General features: G+C 41.6%; 2 protein-coding genes and 1 non-coding gene across 5 annotated transcripts; 2 read left to right on the forward strand and 1 right to left on the reverse strand.

Moving 5' to 3' along the window:
- Positions 1–601: 601 nt before the first annotated feature.
- LOC139636964 (WD40 repeat-containing protein SMU1-like) lies at positions 602–11,290 on the reverse strand. Its single transcript, XM_071505417.1, has 12 exons — positions 10,365–11,290; positions 8,716–8,926; positions 8,466–8,618; positions 8,247–8,363; positions 7,445–7,567; positions 6,792–6,911; positions 6,507–6,623; positions 6,129–6,256; positions 4,308–4,434; positions 4,016–4,177; positions 3,099–3,251; positions 602–2,899 (listed from the first exon to the last, which is right to left on the reverse strand). Exons 1-12 carry the CDS (start codon positions 10,388–10,390, stop codon positions 2,801–2,803), a joined length of 1,536 nt encoding a protein of 511 aa, XP_071361518.1. The 5' UTR covers positions 10,391–11,290; the 3' UTR covers positions 602–2,800.
- Positions 11,291–11,786: 496 nt separating this feature from the next.
- trnas-cga (transfer RNA serine (anticodon CGA)) lies at positions 11,787–11,868 on the forward strand. The gene has a single exon. It is a non-coding gene; the product is annotated as a tRNA-Ser (tRNA).
- A 598-nt stretch (positions 11,869–12,466) lies between these two features.
- On the forward strand, positions 12,467–16,682 carry LOC139636885 (perilipin-2-like). Of its 3 annotated transcripts, none has more exons than XM_071505273.1 (7): positions 12,467–12,590; positions 12,700–12,730; positions 13,143–13,335; positions 13,892–13,974; positions 14,066–14,315; positions 14,438–14,580; positions 16,246–16,682. In XM_071505273.1, the coding sequence occupies exons 1-7, from the start codon at positions 12,580–12,582 to the stop codon at positions 16,585–16,587; spliced, it is 1,053 nt and encodes a 350-aa protein (XP_071361374.1). In that variant the 5' UTR covers positions 12,467–12,579; the 3' UTR covers positions 16,588–16,682. The 3 variants fall into 3 exon arrangements, with proteins under 3 accessions (XP_071361374.1, XP_071361375.1, XP_071361376.1); XM_071505274.1 differs by having other exon boundaries at positions 14,438–14,587; positions 16,246–16,561; XM_071505275.1 differs by lacking the exon at positions 13,143–13,335 and having other exon boundaries at positions 12,508–12,590.
- The last annotated feature ends 369 nt before the right edge of the window (positions 16,683–17,051 follow it).

Consider the following 17,051-nt stretch of genomic DNA (forward strand, 5'->3'; position numbering starts at 1 on the left):
GGAGTAACTCCCCTCTCATTTTCAATCTGCTTTTTACAGTTACACTGTTTCAGTTTATGCTACAAAATAATTGGCTTTATTACACGTTAGGAAGTAATGTTACTATTCTTAAACACTGGAGTAGAAGCATTTTTATAAACATTTTTCTTCTGCCAACCTTCAAACTTGCAGTAGAGCATTTGACAAGATGAGTAGTTGATTAATCAATAGTAAAAAAAATATTGGCATCTGTTTTGTTAATTGATGGCTCCATCGAATATGAATGTTTACTGGGTTTTTATGTTTTATGTTTTCACTGTTGTAGTATATCTAACAACATAGTTTTTGCACCTTTTTGCACCTGCTGGTTGGCAGAGGCATGTGACCACAAGCTGGTAATTCCAGGCAGTTCATCTTCTGGAAGGAAGTCGATGTTGCACAGATAGATTTAAAAAAAAAAAACACTATAATAACATTCATTTGATATACAGTGTAATTCTTTTGTTTTGTTTTTAAAGGATTTCTCACCGTTCTCAATTTGGCTGTCTGAAAACTAAGAAAACTGAATAACCGATATCTCAGTCAAATATTATGTTTAAGTGGCCCAGTAACAGTGGCAAAGGAAGGTTTTAAAATTTTATTGATAATCATTTTTGATATGGCTGGCAGTGTTACATATACAACAGGAAGAGTAGAGAAAATAGAGTGCAATGACTAAACATTATTTTTGCAACAGTGACAGATGAAAGAAATTACAAATAATGAACACTGGTTGAGGCAGGAGCTCTGTTTCTTGCAGGCGCACATGTCCCACTGATGCACAGGAACACCAATTACAGTCAGTGCAACAAAATGACAGGGATGTGACCACGTTAAACACACATATTATATACACACAGGATACAGCATGTGTCGCTGGAGCTCAGTTAAGGTTTACCATTAGTCATCATGCATATTTAGAGAGAGAACTAAAAGTATTGTTGAGCCACATTTAGACAGTGTAACTGAGGTAGCATGCAGGGAACACAGAGGATAAAACAAATCATTGTCATCACCTGAATCCTAATCGTTGAATCAAAGTTACAAAAGTATTATTATAAACCAAACGCTGACAAATCATTTACCTGATATTGTTTGTTTATGCCCAAACACAAGGCAGTTCTTATTATAAATATTTCCACGACAGTTCACCATCATGCATTTTCATGTCTAATAAAGACAGAAGAGATGAAAATGGGGATTCAAACTGCACTGGTGAAGAAGGATCCATGAGGAAGAGTGTGTACAGTATGGAGGACCTAGACAGTGATGCAAAAGTTAATACAGCAAAGAACTTAAAATGAATGTCATCATCATGATCTGTTTACAATTGGCAAACAAATGTATTATAAATAGATTAATTGCGACCTAAGTAAATGAAGTTTAGAAACGAGTTTAATAATTTGCTTAAAGGATACTTAATGATACTTTATATTTTTTCTTGTTGTCAATACTTTGAAAATCTTCTCTGGCGTTTTCCAGAGAGCAATTGAAACACGCCAACACTGGCTGACCATGAACATAGGTGCAGCTTATTTTTCTTCAGTCGCAGCTGAAAATTGTCCTGAACAAATTGCAACATCTTGTCATGTTGTTTCATTCTCTGGTTTCCTGTTTTAGTTTGTGTGCTCACCCTCTCTGTCGTTTCAGTTCCTGCCCCTTGTGTTCTTCCCGCCTCCTTGCTCATCCTCACCTGGTCCCCACCTGCTTACCTGCCCCTGCTGTTCCTGTTTATAAGCTGCACCTGCCCCCCCCCCCTTTGTTCTCTGCCAGATTGCCTTTGTATCTCCTTGTGTGTGCGTCACTTTCCAGCCTTTTCCCTGTGTTCGCCTCAATGGTTTGCTACCCTGCTTCGCTTCATGGTGTTTGGATTTTTGCCTGCTCCCTGCCTGCTATTGTTTGCCTGTGCTGGACTGTCTCTTAGTGTTAAGACCTTGAACTCAGTTTATCCCACACAAATGCACTATTTACTCCCGCTTAATTATCGTTTGTTAAAAACTACAGTCCCCAGCTGTTTTAGGAAATCATTTAGCTTATAAATATAAATATAAATATAACCATGTATTTGCAACCTGATTTTAAAGATTTTAATCTCAGTAGGAACCAAAGTGCTTGAGTGTCAGAGATCTGGTAGAGAATTTATAAATTATAGTTGGTTGTGGTTTTTGTATGGGATTCATTGACAATAAGAAAATGTGAAATATCTATCATCTTACCACTTTCCCACTAGGTGCCAAAATCTTTCATGAACTTGTTGATATTTTGAAATTATTGGTAAAAAAAAAAAAATGCGATTCATTTGACAAAAAAAAAAAAACAAAAACTCAAAACTTAAAAGATTTAAAGTTAATTGTTGTCCATGGAAACAGCAGCTGACAAAACAATCTCACTACACATTTCGTAGCTGTTCTGGAGTCAAAACACATCTGCGTGCAGAGTTTACCCACTGACATGGGAGTGATTGTTAAAAGTTCTTGACACACTCAGAGATAACAGGAGATTTTAAAATCTACGATTCCATGACAACTCTGAAAATCCATCTGGTGATGAAGACCATGTGACATGACTGAAGGCTCCAAACAGCTACTAAATGGACCTTGTGGTGAGACTGTTCTCTCCATCAGTGAACTGGGTTATAATTTACTGATGCATTAATATATTCATTTGTAAGGTGTTTTGTTAATTGAGCTTTTTCATTTGCAATGAAACAGAACTGAATGAATTGCTTTATAACTGTGTGTTTGGCTCTTTAGGTCCTCCATATCATGATGCAGGTGACAGTTTAAGGTTTCCATAGCCTTAGGAGGCCGTCCTCGCTGTATGTGGCGATCAGATTCTCGTGTGGATGGTGAGCGATGCCGATGACGTCTTTCTCGTGAACCTGTGGGCGCAGAGGAACACAGATCACTGTGTTACTTGTTGGCCCGCTGTGGGACTGCTACGCAGCGGCAGTGACACGGTCAGAGAATCAAGTCAGGAAAAAAAAAAAAACAACTGGATGAAAAACACTGGCAGGGTGTAGATGAACTGCCTCCTCTCACAGCATTTGATAATGAGCAAATATTAGCAGCAGAGCTTACGGTCAGCGTTTTCTCCAGCCTTCCCGTCGTGTAGTTGAAGCAGTACAGCACTAAGTCCTCTCCCACACAGTAAATCCACTCCCCATGGGGTGACAGGGTGCAACACACAAAGTCTGTTCCTTCCTTTCTATCTGAGCTGAAGGTCTTCACGGTCTGAGGAGAAAGAGATGTTCAGGTATTCGTGTGGGTGCCAGCACAACTAAAATACTATACGACTGAAAAAGATGATGCATGTTTGAAGGAATTGCTCAACATTCTGGCAAATTCACGTATTGGCTTTCTCTCCAAAAGTTAGACGAGAAGATTGATACCACACTCCATGTTGTCAGTTAGCTTAGCTTAGCATAAGGATTGCAAATTGTTTTGTTTTACGCTTAGGTTTTTGTGTAGATTCAGCAAATAAGATATAATGTATTGATTATTGATCATTAGAGGTGGTGGTTGCTTCCTTTGGGCAGAGCAGGTTAGTTGGTAGAAATGTCAAGCTATTCCTTGTAGATCTTCAGCGGTTAGTCGGTTAATCAAGAAGTCGTTCCACAGAAAATTTTTACAATCAATTGTTTTGATAGTCGGTTGATTATTTGAATTATTTTTCTGCCACAAACACCAAACATTTTCTTTTTCCAGCTTCTCAAAATGAAACATTTGATGCCTTTCGGTACCATAAATGATAGTTAGTTAAAATATCTGTGGGTTTTCTTGGTCAAATAAAACAAGCAATTTGAAAGCATAACCTTGGGCTGCGGGGAATAATACATCTGACATCTTATAGAGAAAATTAAAAAAAACAAAATTAACTGAGAAAATAATCGGCAGATTATTTGTAAATGAAACTGCACAGTTTTTCCTGATACCAAAGTACCTTTTAGATTTGAATAATGATTGCGGATATTTTATAGGTCACGCAGAGCTCTCACCTGACCATGCATGCTCATGATGACCACTTTGTTGGAGTGGTTACAAACCACAAAGTGCTCTGGGTTTTGGGGGAGAGGGATCACATTGTTGACAGGGATCTCTGACGTCCGGGACAGTGATTTGAAAGTGTGGATGCAGTTGCAGGTCTTCGTGTTCCAAATCTAGAAAATACACCGTGAGACAAATTTCAGTATAACATAGCAATTTTCCAGCTTCATTGTAAAACTGATGCAGCACAGAGCTGAATTACAGTCATTTCATTCAGCTCCATCTTGTAACTGTTCATTGTACCTTAACAGTGCCATCCGATGAGGCACTGATGATATGAAATCCATCTTGTGTGAAAGACGCATCATTTACAAACGATGAATGGCCATTTAACTCCTTCAGTGTCTTCCCTGACCTCAGTTCGTGGATTCTGAAAGTGACAGTGTTGCATAAGTGGCTGACATTAAAGCTATTGGAAATACTCAAATCAAATAAAACAGCAGTTCAGACTCGTGAGGAGATCCACCTCTGCTCAACTCAAGAGGGGATTTTTTCTTGAGAGCAGACAAAACGAGTTGCTGAGCTGCCGATGTTATTTTTAGCTCCTGTGGAGTGACAGGGTGCAGATTAGCTAAACCATGACAAAATGCCTAATGCTCACTGATTCACTCCGTCTCTGGGAGGGTTGGTTTAGCGTACGTAAACAATTCAGACTCCCAGTCTGTGGAATTGGAAGCGGAGGAATATGTTGGAGCTTTGTGCCCGAGCACATGGTATCTCAGCTACACCCACACAGCACATGTGCTTTCAACACAGCGAAGAGGCTCAGCCCACAGCCCGCAGGGGTCAGAAATAGATATTCAATGCACTCAGCTATGAAGGGGATTCAGTGTCTGTCTGTGATAGAGAGAGAGGAAGTGAGAGACCGGCACCCTTGCCCTACGTACGCACTGCGTATATACATTCAGGTGCGTGATGCCTGCCCGCGACATGTGACACCAGGCATCGACTGCTGATGTGTGATGTCTCCATGGAAATACGTTTTTCAAATGTTTAAAAAGCAATTCAGGCCAATTCCAATTAACTAATGTTTAACTGGACAATGACGAAATAGAGAAAAATGATGTCTAAATTAATAGAATTTTTAAATCAGTTATGGAGCAAGATAATACAGCTTTAACATGCTAAATGGACTGACTGAGTAAAAAAAAATACATTTTTAAAAAACTTGGGTGAATTTATAGCAAAAGTATTCCTCTACATTTACCTAAATAATCACAGGATTTTCATTGAAAATATCTAATGACCCAAAAAATTATACTGATATAAAGAATTAAGCAAATATACAATGGAATTCCAGTGGAAGTGCATCACAGTGAGTTAGATGAGATATCACAACTCAGAATGTGCCCTATGGCACAGGTTCGAAGCCATCATAGGATTAGAAAATTTAAAAAAAGCCTATTGTTTTCTCCTGTTATCATGTCTGTAGCCTTGTTGTGGTAACATTTTGCTAATCCACTGAGGGATGTAGAAAGAGCTCCCAGCCTTCTTTCAGCTGAGCTGATGCCCACGAGTCTGCCTTTGAAACTTTAGTGAGTCTTGTCTGAGATCAGTGAGCGCTCTCACTTCCTCCCACAGCAGACAAGCTCAGTTCCCCCACAACAAGGTTTGAGAACTTGAAAAAAACTCTGACCATCTTTTTGTTTTATCGGTACATCATTTGTGAATTCACGTATTTACTTTAAAAACTAAAATTGAATTTATTTGGTATGAATCTATTTTAATTTACTTGTTGAGCGCATTCTTTTTTTTTTTACCATGTGAAGATTTTTTTAAGATTAAACGTTATCTGTGTATTGAGTTTTCCACTAATATAGACTTGATTAATCAAGTCCAGCTTGACCTTTAGACCAACTGTGTTTACACAGTTGGTCTAAAGGTCAAGTTTAACTTAGATAAGTATTGTTACGACTTGTTAATCAGTCAGTCAAATCTAATTACAGTGCCACACCCCCTATACTAAACAAAACAAATAGGCATGCATATACTTTGATCCCATCTGGGTAACAACAGCTTTAGTTTGCAGTGTGTCTATGGTAATGATGCTGTTATGCATCCCACCTGATGGTCTGGTCAAAGGACGCACTGAGGATCTGGTTGTTGTCCTTGGAGAAGCTCAGACAGGTCACACCTTTGCTGTGAGCATGCTCAAATCTGCGCAGGCACAAACCACTCTGGATCTTCCACACCTACCCCAAAACCCCCCCAGCAGCACACAACATACACATACATGGTTAAGTGACTGGTTAAGTAATGGTGACTAATAACTCAATGACAGTACCACATTTTTCAATATTTTGACATTCTTGTGGCACCGTTTCCGTACAGGAAAAACTGAACTCCCACATTGAAGAAGGACACTCTAATTGGTCGCTAACGGGAACAAATACACAAAAAAGAATTACCCAGCAGTATTATAAGATAAGCAGATGGACCAACCTTTATTTTGCCATTCTGAGCTCCAGTTGCTAGTAGATCGGTATCCTGACTGAAGCACATACACAGCACAGCATCATCCATCATCATGAAGCTGTCTTGGGCTTGGTACTTTAAATCCTGTTTCATTTATGCCAATACACACACATACAAACACAGAATAGCAAAGAAATTATAATAATAAAAGTAGGAGATGAAAGCATAGACAATATTCAGTTAAAATGCATCAAATAAAAGCAATAAACACGCCTCAGTATTTCTAAGTGTGATGACATGAAAAGTATATACCTTACTAATTTTTCCAGTGTTGAAGTTCCAGACCTCAATGAACCCATCCACTGATCCGGTGATTAAGTACTTTCCATCAGGGGAGAAACGGGCGCACTCTACATGTGACCGTCGCCCAAACTGCAGATTAATATCACACACAGAAGTGACTCATCAACACTCGGCTACCTTCCAGAAAGCATGTTTCCCTGTTTGGTTTGTAGTCTGCGATCCAGAAGCACAGAGAAATAAAAACACCAAATCATAATCAAGTGACCTCAGGGAGAGATAAAGTTCTCCAACGGTCTGCTGTCATGTGGGCTGACCACTTTCACTTGTAACCTTGGGCAGAGAAAAACAAGGGCGAGCAGCTCAAAGGCTGCTCCATCTGGATGCAAGTGATGAAAGCACAGCCAGAGCCTAAAACAAGTGCCTTCAGGTGAGAAAAGAAATTAGTTTTGGGTGTGTGTGTATTTCTGTGTGTATTTGTGTGTGCCAAATATATTGTGGGGCTAATGAACAAGTATTTAAAAACGACAGGCAAATCATCAGTAAAACAAACTCTTAATTACTGCAGTGTAAATGCACTTTATACAACTCACAATTACAGCAAAACCAACCTTTAAATGTCCAACACACTGTAGAATATGTGATGCAGAACCTGTGTTGTTTACCTTGATGTGGCGGTACAGCTGTGTTGGAAAGCTCTCCTTCTCCACATGTCTCTCCTTGTTGCCAGATGTCTCGATGGGCATGTCCGGGGAGAGATGACCCGGGTACTGCTGTAGTCTCATAGACTGTGGAACAGGAGTGTCATACAGCAGTTGTGGCTATTTCACTCAAACTCTTATCTCAACAACATCAAGAAAACGGCAGAAAATAACAAAAAAAAAATGGTGCTTTATGGTGCAACAGCGTACAACAATTAAAGAAAGCAATAGATCCGTGGAAATATACATTTACTGGTTTATTGGTATGTTTTTAAATCATAAAATGTGTTTCCAAGGATTCCCAAAGTTTGTATATACATTTAAATTAGTGTATAACATGGAATTAGACACTTCTGTCACTTAAAATATTTTACTGGTGGCACTTGTGAGACCAACGTGGGCACCACCAAGAACCTTCCTCTGAGAAACACGTACTGCTCTCTTTTGTTTGGATGCCAAAAATAGCGACAAAAAAAATAAAATCTGTGGGATGCATTTCTTTAGGAAGTTTTTGGAATCACTACTGCTGATGAGGTTTGTTACAAATATAAATTAGGATATACAGGAGCTCATCGCTAACAGTGGAAATATGATAGCGTGTCTTAAAGAACCACTATAGACAGGGTGGGTGTACAGTTTGAACATGACAGCAGTGAAAGAGATGGCGAGATAAGGGAAATGAGTGTGCTATGGGCATCGATTCAGTTGCTTCGCTTGTCATGTGATTAGAGTGATTATTAAGACGAATATTGATCGGTAAACTCACGCTGACTTGTTCCAGGAGCCCCATGAGGCGCGAAGGAGGAACCACACTGACCTCCCTCACCAGTGCCTCAGCTATTGCCCTGCGTCGCTTCTCCTTGCTGCTGCCTTTCGGGTATGCCTGCAGCGGGAGGAGGAGGAGGAGGAGGAGGAGGATGTTGCTTTCCGAGGCGCTTCTTTGCAAAGCTGCTCAAAAGCGAAATGAAAACCTTGACCGTCTTACCTCACGAGGGTCAAAGTAGGAGCATGTTAGCAGGTTCTCCAGGTGGATGTACCTCTCTGGCTGAGTCTGCTTCAGCATGATCATGGGATCGGTTTGCATAAGGAGCGAGCGAGCTGCGCCCACCTCTCTCATTTCAATGAGCTCCATCACAACCTGTTGGAGGGATCGGTGTTCACCACAACAACGCTAATTAAAAGGAAAAAAGAAAATCAAGCCAAGAAAAGCATTAGCTGATGAATGAGGAGCTCACCTGCTCATAAAGGTCAATAAGTATGTTGTCGGGCAACTTGAGGGACTCGATAGCCAGCAGGACACAGTCCCAGTGGCCGCTTTTTATATCGGCAATGAAACTGTCGATGCTTTCCACCGTGTTGAGTGAGACGGTGGTTTCCTCCTGTAAGGTGGTCAGTGTTCGGTAGAGGTTGTTCTCCTTGAGATACTGCATTATCAGGCGGATCACACTACAGAGACGAGAGGGGCAACCATTACAAACACAAGCTGACTGATAAGCTCTCGCAAAGACAGTATAGAGTAATGTTTCAGGTGTTAATAAGGGGGTTAAATGAGGTGAACAGTAGTTGTTTAAGTGCCTGTATTCAAGATTTGGCATATGCAAACAATAACAAGCAAGTACTCAGTGGCAGTGATTCTGTATTGGTACAGGATTTGAGTATCTTTGAGGATGCGGTGTCAGTGACAGTCACTTTAATTACACTCTAATCATTCTGAGTGAGCAATGGGACACTCAAACACTTCCATTTTCAGCTGTAGTTTCATCTGTCACGTCTGACACAGTCACCACAAGACAAGCTCACGGCATTAGAGGAAGAATAATAGATGACAAGGACAATCATTAATTTCAGTTGTCCAGGTCGAAACAAGAAAAGAGCAGGATGCTGCTTCATGTGGACATTTGTCTCACTTCAGAGCCATCTGCTGGGCAGTTCCCCAACTCTGCTGTATCCCATTATGTGACTCTGTCAGTGTCACTCTGCAGGACTAAGTTTTATGGTCTTTCACTGCACTTTCATACAAACACATGAATCACTGACAAAGCCTGCTGACGAGCTGAACATCACCCACTGATGCTCTAAGCCAGTGTTTGTGCTGAATTTACACCAATTTAACCAACAGTGTGCACCCCATCACCCCCGTTTCCCCAGAGGAAGACAAAGTGTCTGACCAATAAAAACACACAACCCACATCCTTGTCAGGGGTGGAGAGCCTATTATTAGATCAACAGGCACATGAGGATGAAGCAGACACTGTGTATAGTGACTGCAACACAGCCCGGACCCGCCTCTGTCTCAGCATTATCAGCAAGAACATCATTTAGCTGCTCAACTGGCTCAATGCAACCATCAGGGCAGCCTAGACCGAATTGTCTAGATGAACCTACAGCATACTGACCACAATAAACAATATCTTATCAATGAGCAGATCTGTGATTGGATGGGAGGCTCCACAACCGAAAAAGAAGCCACATGGGTTCTCAAACTGTACGCAGGCAATAAATAACAGCGTCATAGTAGGAGACCAGGTTCTTTAAATCAAACATTTAGAAACATGTGATACCCTAACAAACATGACCACAAATGTATTGCAGGAATGAGCTTTTCAGACTGACACAAACATCACAGAGAAATGATAATCCCCTGAAGGAATATCAGTGAAGTCATGAACACAACATACAATCTTCCACCTTAATGTGTAAATGCAGCCTACAGCTGTTTATCCATAACAAACCAACGCACTTTCTGTTAGGCTGTTTGAGAAGAACTAATGTTTCCTTTTCTTATCTTTTCATCGTCACATTTCTAACGTCATCTCAGAACTATCACTGAAAAAACTTATGATTATTATTTACAAATAATACCGCAGGGGGAAAGCGCACTTACTCCGCGGGCTCCATCTCCACGGCCATGCTGCTGCTGCCTCCTGCTGCTGCCGCACCGGACTGACGCCGTGGCGGCTCCGCTCGCTAGAGCCACGTGAAAACCGTGTGCTGAGGACCACCCACTACACGTGCTTCTCCGGTGTCTCCAGCATTTTTTTTTTTTTTTTTTTTTTTTTTTTGCTTTGCGGCGGGGCAGCAGTCCCAAACCTTGTGACTGCTACCGCCGCCACACAAAGTCTCGGAGCAACACCTCCTCCCTGACGCATGCCGATACAGAAAGGAAACATGCTCTGGGCACGTTGGGCGCAGAAAGACGCGCGCTGCGCTCCGTGATGCTGCTGCGGCAGCGGCAGCGGCAGCGGCAGCGGCAACAGCTGCAGCAGCATCAGCACCACGGACAGACACTCGTGGCTCAGAGCGTGCTCGCCTTTAGGGACCATTGTGCAGGAGCCAAAGCATCCCCCCAAACGTCCTCCGACAGAAAATCACGCCAGTCCTACTCATCGATATGCAGATGCAGAGCTGGTTGCGTCTGTGCCTCAGGAACATCAGCGCCTCCAGTAGTGTGTTATTTCTCCAACTCAGTGTCTGTATTCATGGTGATTATCAGCCTTCGCTGTGTTTCCCTGTAATTACACATTGCGGGTACTAAGGCTGTAGTGGGTCGTGAGAGGGGTTGGAGTGGTAGTGGGGGCAGCGTGAAAATGACTGAAAAGACAGGGGTAGCTAAAACTTTATGGTTTTTTGTTGTTGTTGTTGTTGTTGTTGGTTTTTTTTGACGGTCCATCTGCCCACCGGTGCGGCTCATCGACCCACACCCGCGAATAAAGCTGTCAGTAAGCAGCGACATAAGAGGGATTTTAATGGTGTTCTGCAGCATTAGACCAGCAGAACATCAGGAAAGCTGCACAACAGCCTGGCCAGCATAGATGCCAAATCACATAGATGTATATACATGAGGCAAGACTATCTTAAACTACATGGCAATAGCAGGCTTATATATTTGCCAGAATCAATACAAAATGACAAGACAAAGACGAGCAGACTAGAATAAGACAATTAGTAAATAATATTAATAATCTGAAAATATCATCTATGATGAAACAAGAAGATGGACTGAAACAGCTTTATCTTGCTTTGACTTGGGTTGGGGGTTGTAGGGTTGTGCCCAGCTCCCGTGGCTGGTTTACCGGTTTACATTCAAAGTCATGTTCATGTCATATACTTATGTGCTGTCAGCTTGTTGTCGGACTCACTGCCTACAGGTGCTCGCAGCTGTGCTGACACATCAGCGGTGGAAGCAGGGTTTACTTGACATTCGTGTTCCCTTGAAGACTGCAGCATCCTCCCACGTCCTCCAGACACTGGATACGGCATCGATCGCGGTTCAATGGAAATGTTCTGTTTTGTTCGCCCTCCCGGAGCTGTGATGGCCGAGTGGTTAAGGCGTTGGATTCGAAATCCAATGGGGTTTCCCCGCGCAGGTTCAAATCCTGCTCACAGCGATGACGCCATCGACTTTGGCTCCCACGGTCAGCTCGTGTAAAGATGCGCTCCCTCTCTCTCTCTCAGAAAAGCTAACAGGGTTTAACCTGAGCCCTTATAAAATTATATATAAATACTATAAAAAAGAAGTAGATTGTGGGTCATTATGAACAAAAGAGGAAATGTTTACATAATACCACAAAGGTACAGTTTCATAATTTTAGACTGTAGGTATAAGGCTATAATTTGGTTGTGAATTGCTTAATCTAGTGACTCTTGCAATGAGTTCACAGCCGGTCAGATAAACGTAAGCATGAGGCTACAAAATATGCAGAGTAAATGTTAGAGAAATGAAAAGCATTTTGGTTGAGCACTCAGTTAGAAAAAGCTCCTGAAATAAAACTGGGGAGTAAAACTGCTTTAATATCTTTCCTAAACTAGAAGACGCGCTCGCTGTAAACATTCCTTGTTCATAATGATAAGATTAAATAAAAAAAATTAAAAAAAAAAAATTAATAAATAAATCCTTTTAAGTTGAGTAGCCTTCTCTGTAAAGTGTAAAGTTGCCACAGAAGACAGGGACACAAAAAATAAAACAAAAGAAGTAATAAAACGAACTGCGTTGACATATCGCGAGAACAGCCCGGGCGCTTCCCAGTAGCTTATAGGACAACAGGTGAGCGCTGATTGACTAGTTCACCTGACCATGCAGTGTCAGCGAACGTCTTCGTATGAGCCAGAGGTGAGCGGTGTATCTAGTTAACCCTCTCTTTTGATGATAAAGTCTACGAAAGCCCAAGTTTGAATCTCAAGCCTTTATTCATCGCACCACTTTCTCTCCTTTGTTACAGTGTTCCAAACATGCCGATGAACAACAACCAGGTGAGTACAATCGAGGAAAATGAACCCTGCTTGGTCCTTACCTGTGCTCACACTGCATCAACGCCTATTTTATATCGCACCAGAGACCCTTAAACAGGGAAATGTTCAAGGGAAATGTCCCTTAAACAATCCATCTTAGACTAAAGGCTCTCATTTTTATCAAATTTACTCAATTTAGATTAACTTTTGAGAGTTTTTTTTTTCTTTAAAAAAAAAAAAAAAAAGTCTAAGTATAGTCACAATTAGATGGGCGAACTGTGCACTAGTATGGATGAGGGACATCAGTAATTCTTTGACATCCAAAGGTTTTTAAAATTAAAAATTTTTCTGTAAATTCCCCCCAAAAGAGGACGAATGTATTAATGAATGTATCTGGATTTAAGCTCTTTGTGTCCCTGCTGTTGTGTTGCAGAAGGCACAGAGTGCAGCTGCTAGACTCGTCAAGCTGCCCCTGGTTCGCTCAGCTTGTAGCAAGCTGTCAGTCTTATACACTGACACTAAATGCAGCCACCCAAACCTGAAGACGATGTTCGAGGTGCTGGAGAACAGCGTGACAGCAGCCTGTGACAGAGCTTCACCTGTCATGGTTAAACTGGAGCCTCAGAGTCAGTACTGTGCTGTTCGTGTGGTTTTGCCATATTGTACACCCTCTTTGTGCCTTGAATGCCAGTGTGTTTTGGGGGTTTTGACAGTCAAAAAACAGTCAAATATTGAAAAGGCGCAACGCATGTTCCCAGAGCCAGAGGTGATGTCATATTGTACGACCATCAATTCAAAATCCAAAGACATTCGAAGAGAGAAGATCAGTAAATTGTCACACTTGAGAAGCTTGAAGCAGCAAATGTTTGCTGTTTTTCCTCAGACTTAAAACGGCTATTAAAATTGTTGACTGCGTCCCTTAAAGAACCATTTGGGCTCAATCGCAGGATGAGTTTTCCAAATTCTGTGAGCCATAGCGAAAACACCCAGGAGGACAGAGCGATGAAGAAATACATATTTTATCATTTTTGATAATTAACTTAATGACGGTAAATAATATATGATGTGATGTAGGACTCTCTCTCTCTCTCTCTCTCTCTCTCTCTCTCTCTCTCTCTCTCTCTCTCTCTCTCTCTCTCTCTCTCTCTCTCTCTCTCTCTCTCTCTCTCTCTATTTCCATAGTTTCCACTGCTAATGACGTGGCATGTATAAGTCTTGACTGGCTGGAGACTACATTTCCCGTGCTTCACACACCCACGGAGCAGGTAATCGTTCCTCTCCTCTTCTAAATCCTGACAAGCTCCACAAACTGCACCGTATTTTGGTTTCTCCTCTGGTTTTGTCTGCGTCACTCAGATTGCCGCCACGGCCAGGAACAAGATGCATGAGATCCAGGATGTGGTGAGCATTGCCGTTACCGGGACCATGGACTGTGTGCAGCACACCGTCGCATGGGTGATGGAGAGGATGCAGCAGGTTGATGAAGGGACTAACCAGACTCTTGTGGAGAGGGCCATCCGTGTGTCCGGTGTGGGACTGGACTCTGCCCTGAGCATGTCAGAGGCTCTGATTGACCGAGTGCTCCCCCCCACTGAACGGGATAACGGTATGTAGTGTGATGTAGAGTTACTGATGAACCAGAAAACGTCACGTACACTGACTCACGTCTGATTAGTGTACACGCTTCATCTGTACGTCCCTGAGAGCATCTTCTGGCTTACTTTATAGAAGAAACGGCGGCAGTTCAGTTGGTGAAGGGCTTTGAGGCCGCCACACTCAGGAGAAATTACCCCGTGCGACTGGTTTCACTCTCTGCCAAGCTGTGTCGGAGGACCTACCACATGGCCGGGGCCAAGATGCACTCTGTTCAGGTGTGCTGTGAGTACAGTTTATTGGAATAGTTTGACATTCTTGGAAGTATGTTTATAGCTTTCTCGCCTACGGTTAGATGAGAAGATTAATACTCTTAATATCTGAAATGGCTAGCCCGGCCCTGACCAAATGTTAACAAAATCTGCCTGAGAGAGGCCTTTTCCAGAGAGCAGGTTTAAGAAACTCTTAATCTAACCCTAAACTCTGAGTTGATTGAACCTGAGGACGAGAGACTCAGAGTTTTCATTTCCAGAACAGCTGACCAGAGGTAGTTCAGTCAACTCTGAGCATGTACACTCTGAGTTAAGTGTGTAATTTAAAAGGGAAAAAAAAAAAAAAAGCCATCATCAGTGCAGCACCAATTGTAGTATCCATAAAGAGCAGAACCTCAATTTGAATTCACTTGAGACAGAAATATTAATGAGTGCCAGCGTACATTTATCTTTCAAGACACAGCTGCAGTGAAAGAGCCTGAGGAGTGGAGGGAAGAGTCATTAAGTTATTGACAGAATTACACTCGGTAGTCCACTCATTCATCATTTAGCACTTGATTTTCCTCAATGGATGATGAAGCTGCTGGAGTCCTACTGTTTACATGTGGAAAATATAAACCTGGTAAATGAAAAGCTGTTGACCAGATGCAGCCTATATTTAAAAACTCTTTTAAAATACATTTCGTTGTTTGAAAATTAGTGTTTCCAGGCTCACTACAATCATTCTCACTCAGAAATATTTACATAATCTCCAATATATGATATGATGATAGGAATGTTCCATTAGTGATTATTGCAATAATATATAGTAAATGTTTCAGTGCAGGGGAACTGACTCACAACCTGACAGCTGTTTTAACGCCCAGTCATAAAGACAGAGTAGAGATTTTATTCTGAGCCTTGGATGAGTGCATTATAGGTAATATTTCAATGTAATGACATAGATCGATGACCGATTGATCATAAAAGCTGTAGCATTAAAAGTAGGGTTTGAGTAACAAACAAATATCCAACTGGAATTTTGATTTCTCCCATCTTCTCCAAATTAATGCGCTCTGATATACACTTTGATATTGACTGTATGAATGTCAAGGAAGCATCAGACAGTTTCCCTCAATTCAGAGGTTAACAAAGTCAGAGTTTTCACTAAACCTGCCTTCTGGAATTCAGCCCAGCACATCTTTAGTTTACGAAGTATCACGTTCTCTCATTTGTTTAATCTGTACAAAAACCACAGTGTAAAAAGCTGTGGTATCAGCAGGTGTTGTGTGGGACTATTTCTTGGCTGAGTAGTGCAGGTACTTGACGTTGAGTTTACAGGACATACAACTGTGTAATCAGTTTTTACCCTGAGGTCTCCATTGGTTCCCTGACAACCTCGCAGCGATATCCAGAGAGAGCAAATAGGCACATTATCTAAAATGTCAAACTGTTCCTGTAACCTGTGGTAGAAGGGTGCCAGAAGTTGAATATAACATTAACATAACAGCCACATAATCATTCATTATCTACAGTTGTGCTTTTCCTGCCATAAGGAGTGAGTGTCTTCTGTAAAATGGGCCTGCTACAGTTTTTTTTTTTTTTTGGTTTCACACTTGTTGTTATTAGTGCAAAAGAAAATAGCTTTGATGTACCCTACTACAGCATAAGTATGTTGTCTTTACTTCACAGGTCATGGAGACTTTGTCCAGGTCTTCACCTCTGGTTCAGGGCCTCCAGACAACCTGGCTGACCTTGACCAGGAGCCTCCAGGGGCTGCCTCAGTACCTGCAGCATCAGGCTGTGTCTGTGCTGTTCTTCATCGCCCAGATGTACAATTTAAGCTGCCCACCGTCTGAACCAAGCCAGTCTAATCAAGTCAGAAGTCATCTCAATGCAGCCGAGGTCTTCTCACCTCACAAGGATGTAGTCCAGGTCTACCCACAGGCTCCACCTACCTGCCGGATGAGGAGGCCTACAAAAATGTCTGCTTTTGACAGCGGGTGTAATGTTAAGGGATGTGTGCGTCGTTGATGTAGATTATTTGATATAAATGTTTGTGTGTTGAATTTATAACCCACAGCTCTCACAAAGTGGTGCAAAATAAAAGTTGTTTGAAGACTCATGAACTCTGTTTCATTGTCCTTTTGAGCTTTGCGGATATTTGGTTGTTTGTTTTACACTAACACAGCACACATGACCAAAGCTACCACTGAAGTCGAAGCTAGGGAAATGCCTAATAATCATGTCGTTTGTATGAAACATGAGGGCTTACTGTTAACTTTGTCTATGTTTGGAAGCTCAACATACGTTCCTGTTTGGGCACCAATTTTTTGTACTTAAATCTTTGAAAATTGCAGGGCTTTTAATGTGAGTAACTTACCAGCAACATTACTAGATGCAACTATTTTCAGCCTATTGTGTAGAATGAATTCTTCAAAAAAGCACTTTAAAACTTAATTTTCTGTGGAGGAATACTGTCTCCAGTTATGCTACTA

The sequence above is a fragment of the Trachinotus anak genome, unplaced genomic scaffold, assembly GCF_046630095.1.
Source record: "Trachinotus anak isolate AG129_WGS33_773 ecotype Australia unplaced genomic scaffold, CSIRO_AGI_Tana_v1 ptg000019l, whole genome shotgun sequence".
Classification (NCBI taxonomy): domain Eukaryota; kingdom Metazoa; phylum Chordata; class Actinopteri; order Carangiformes; family Carangidae; genus Trachinotus; species Trachinotus anak.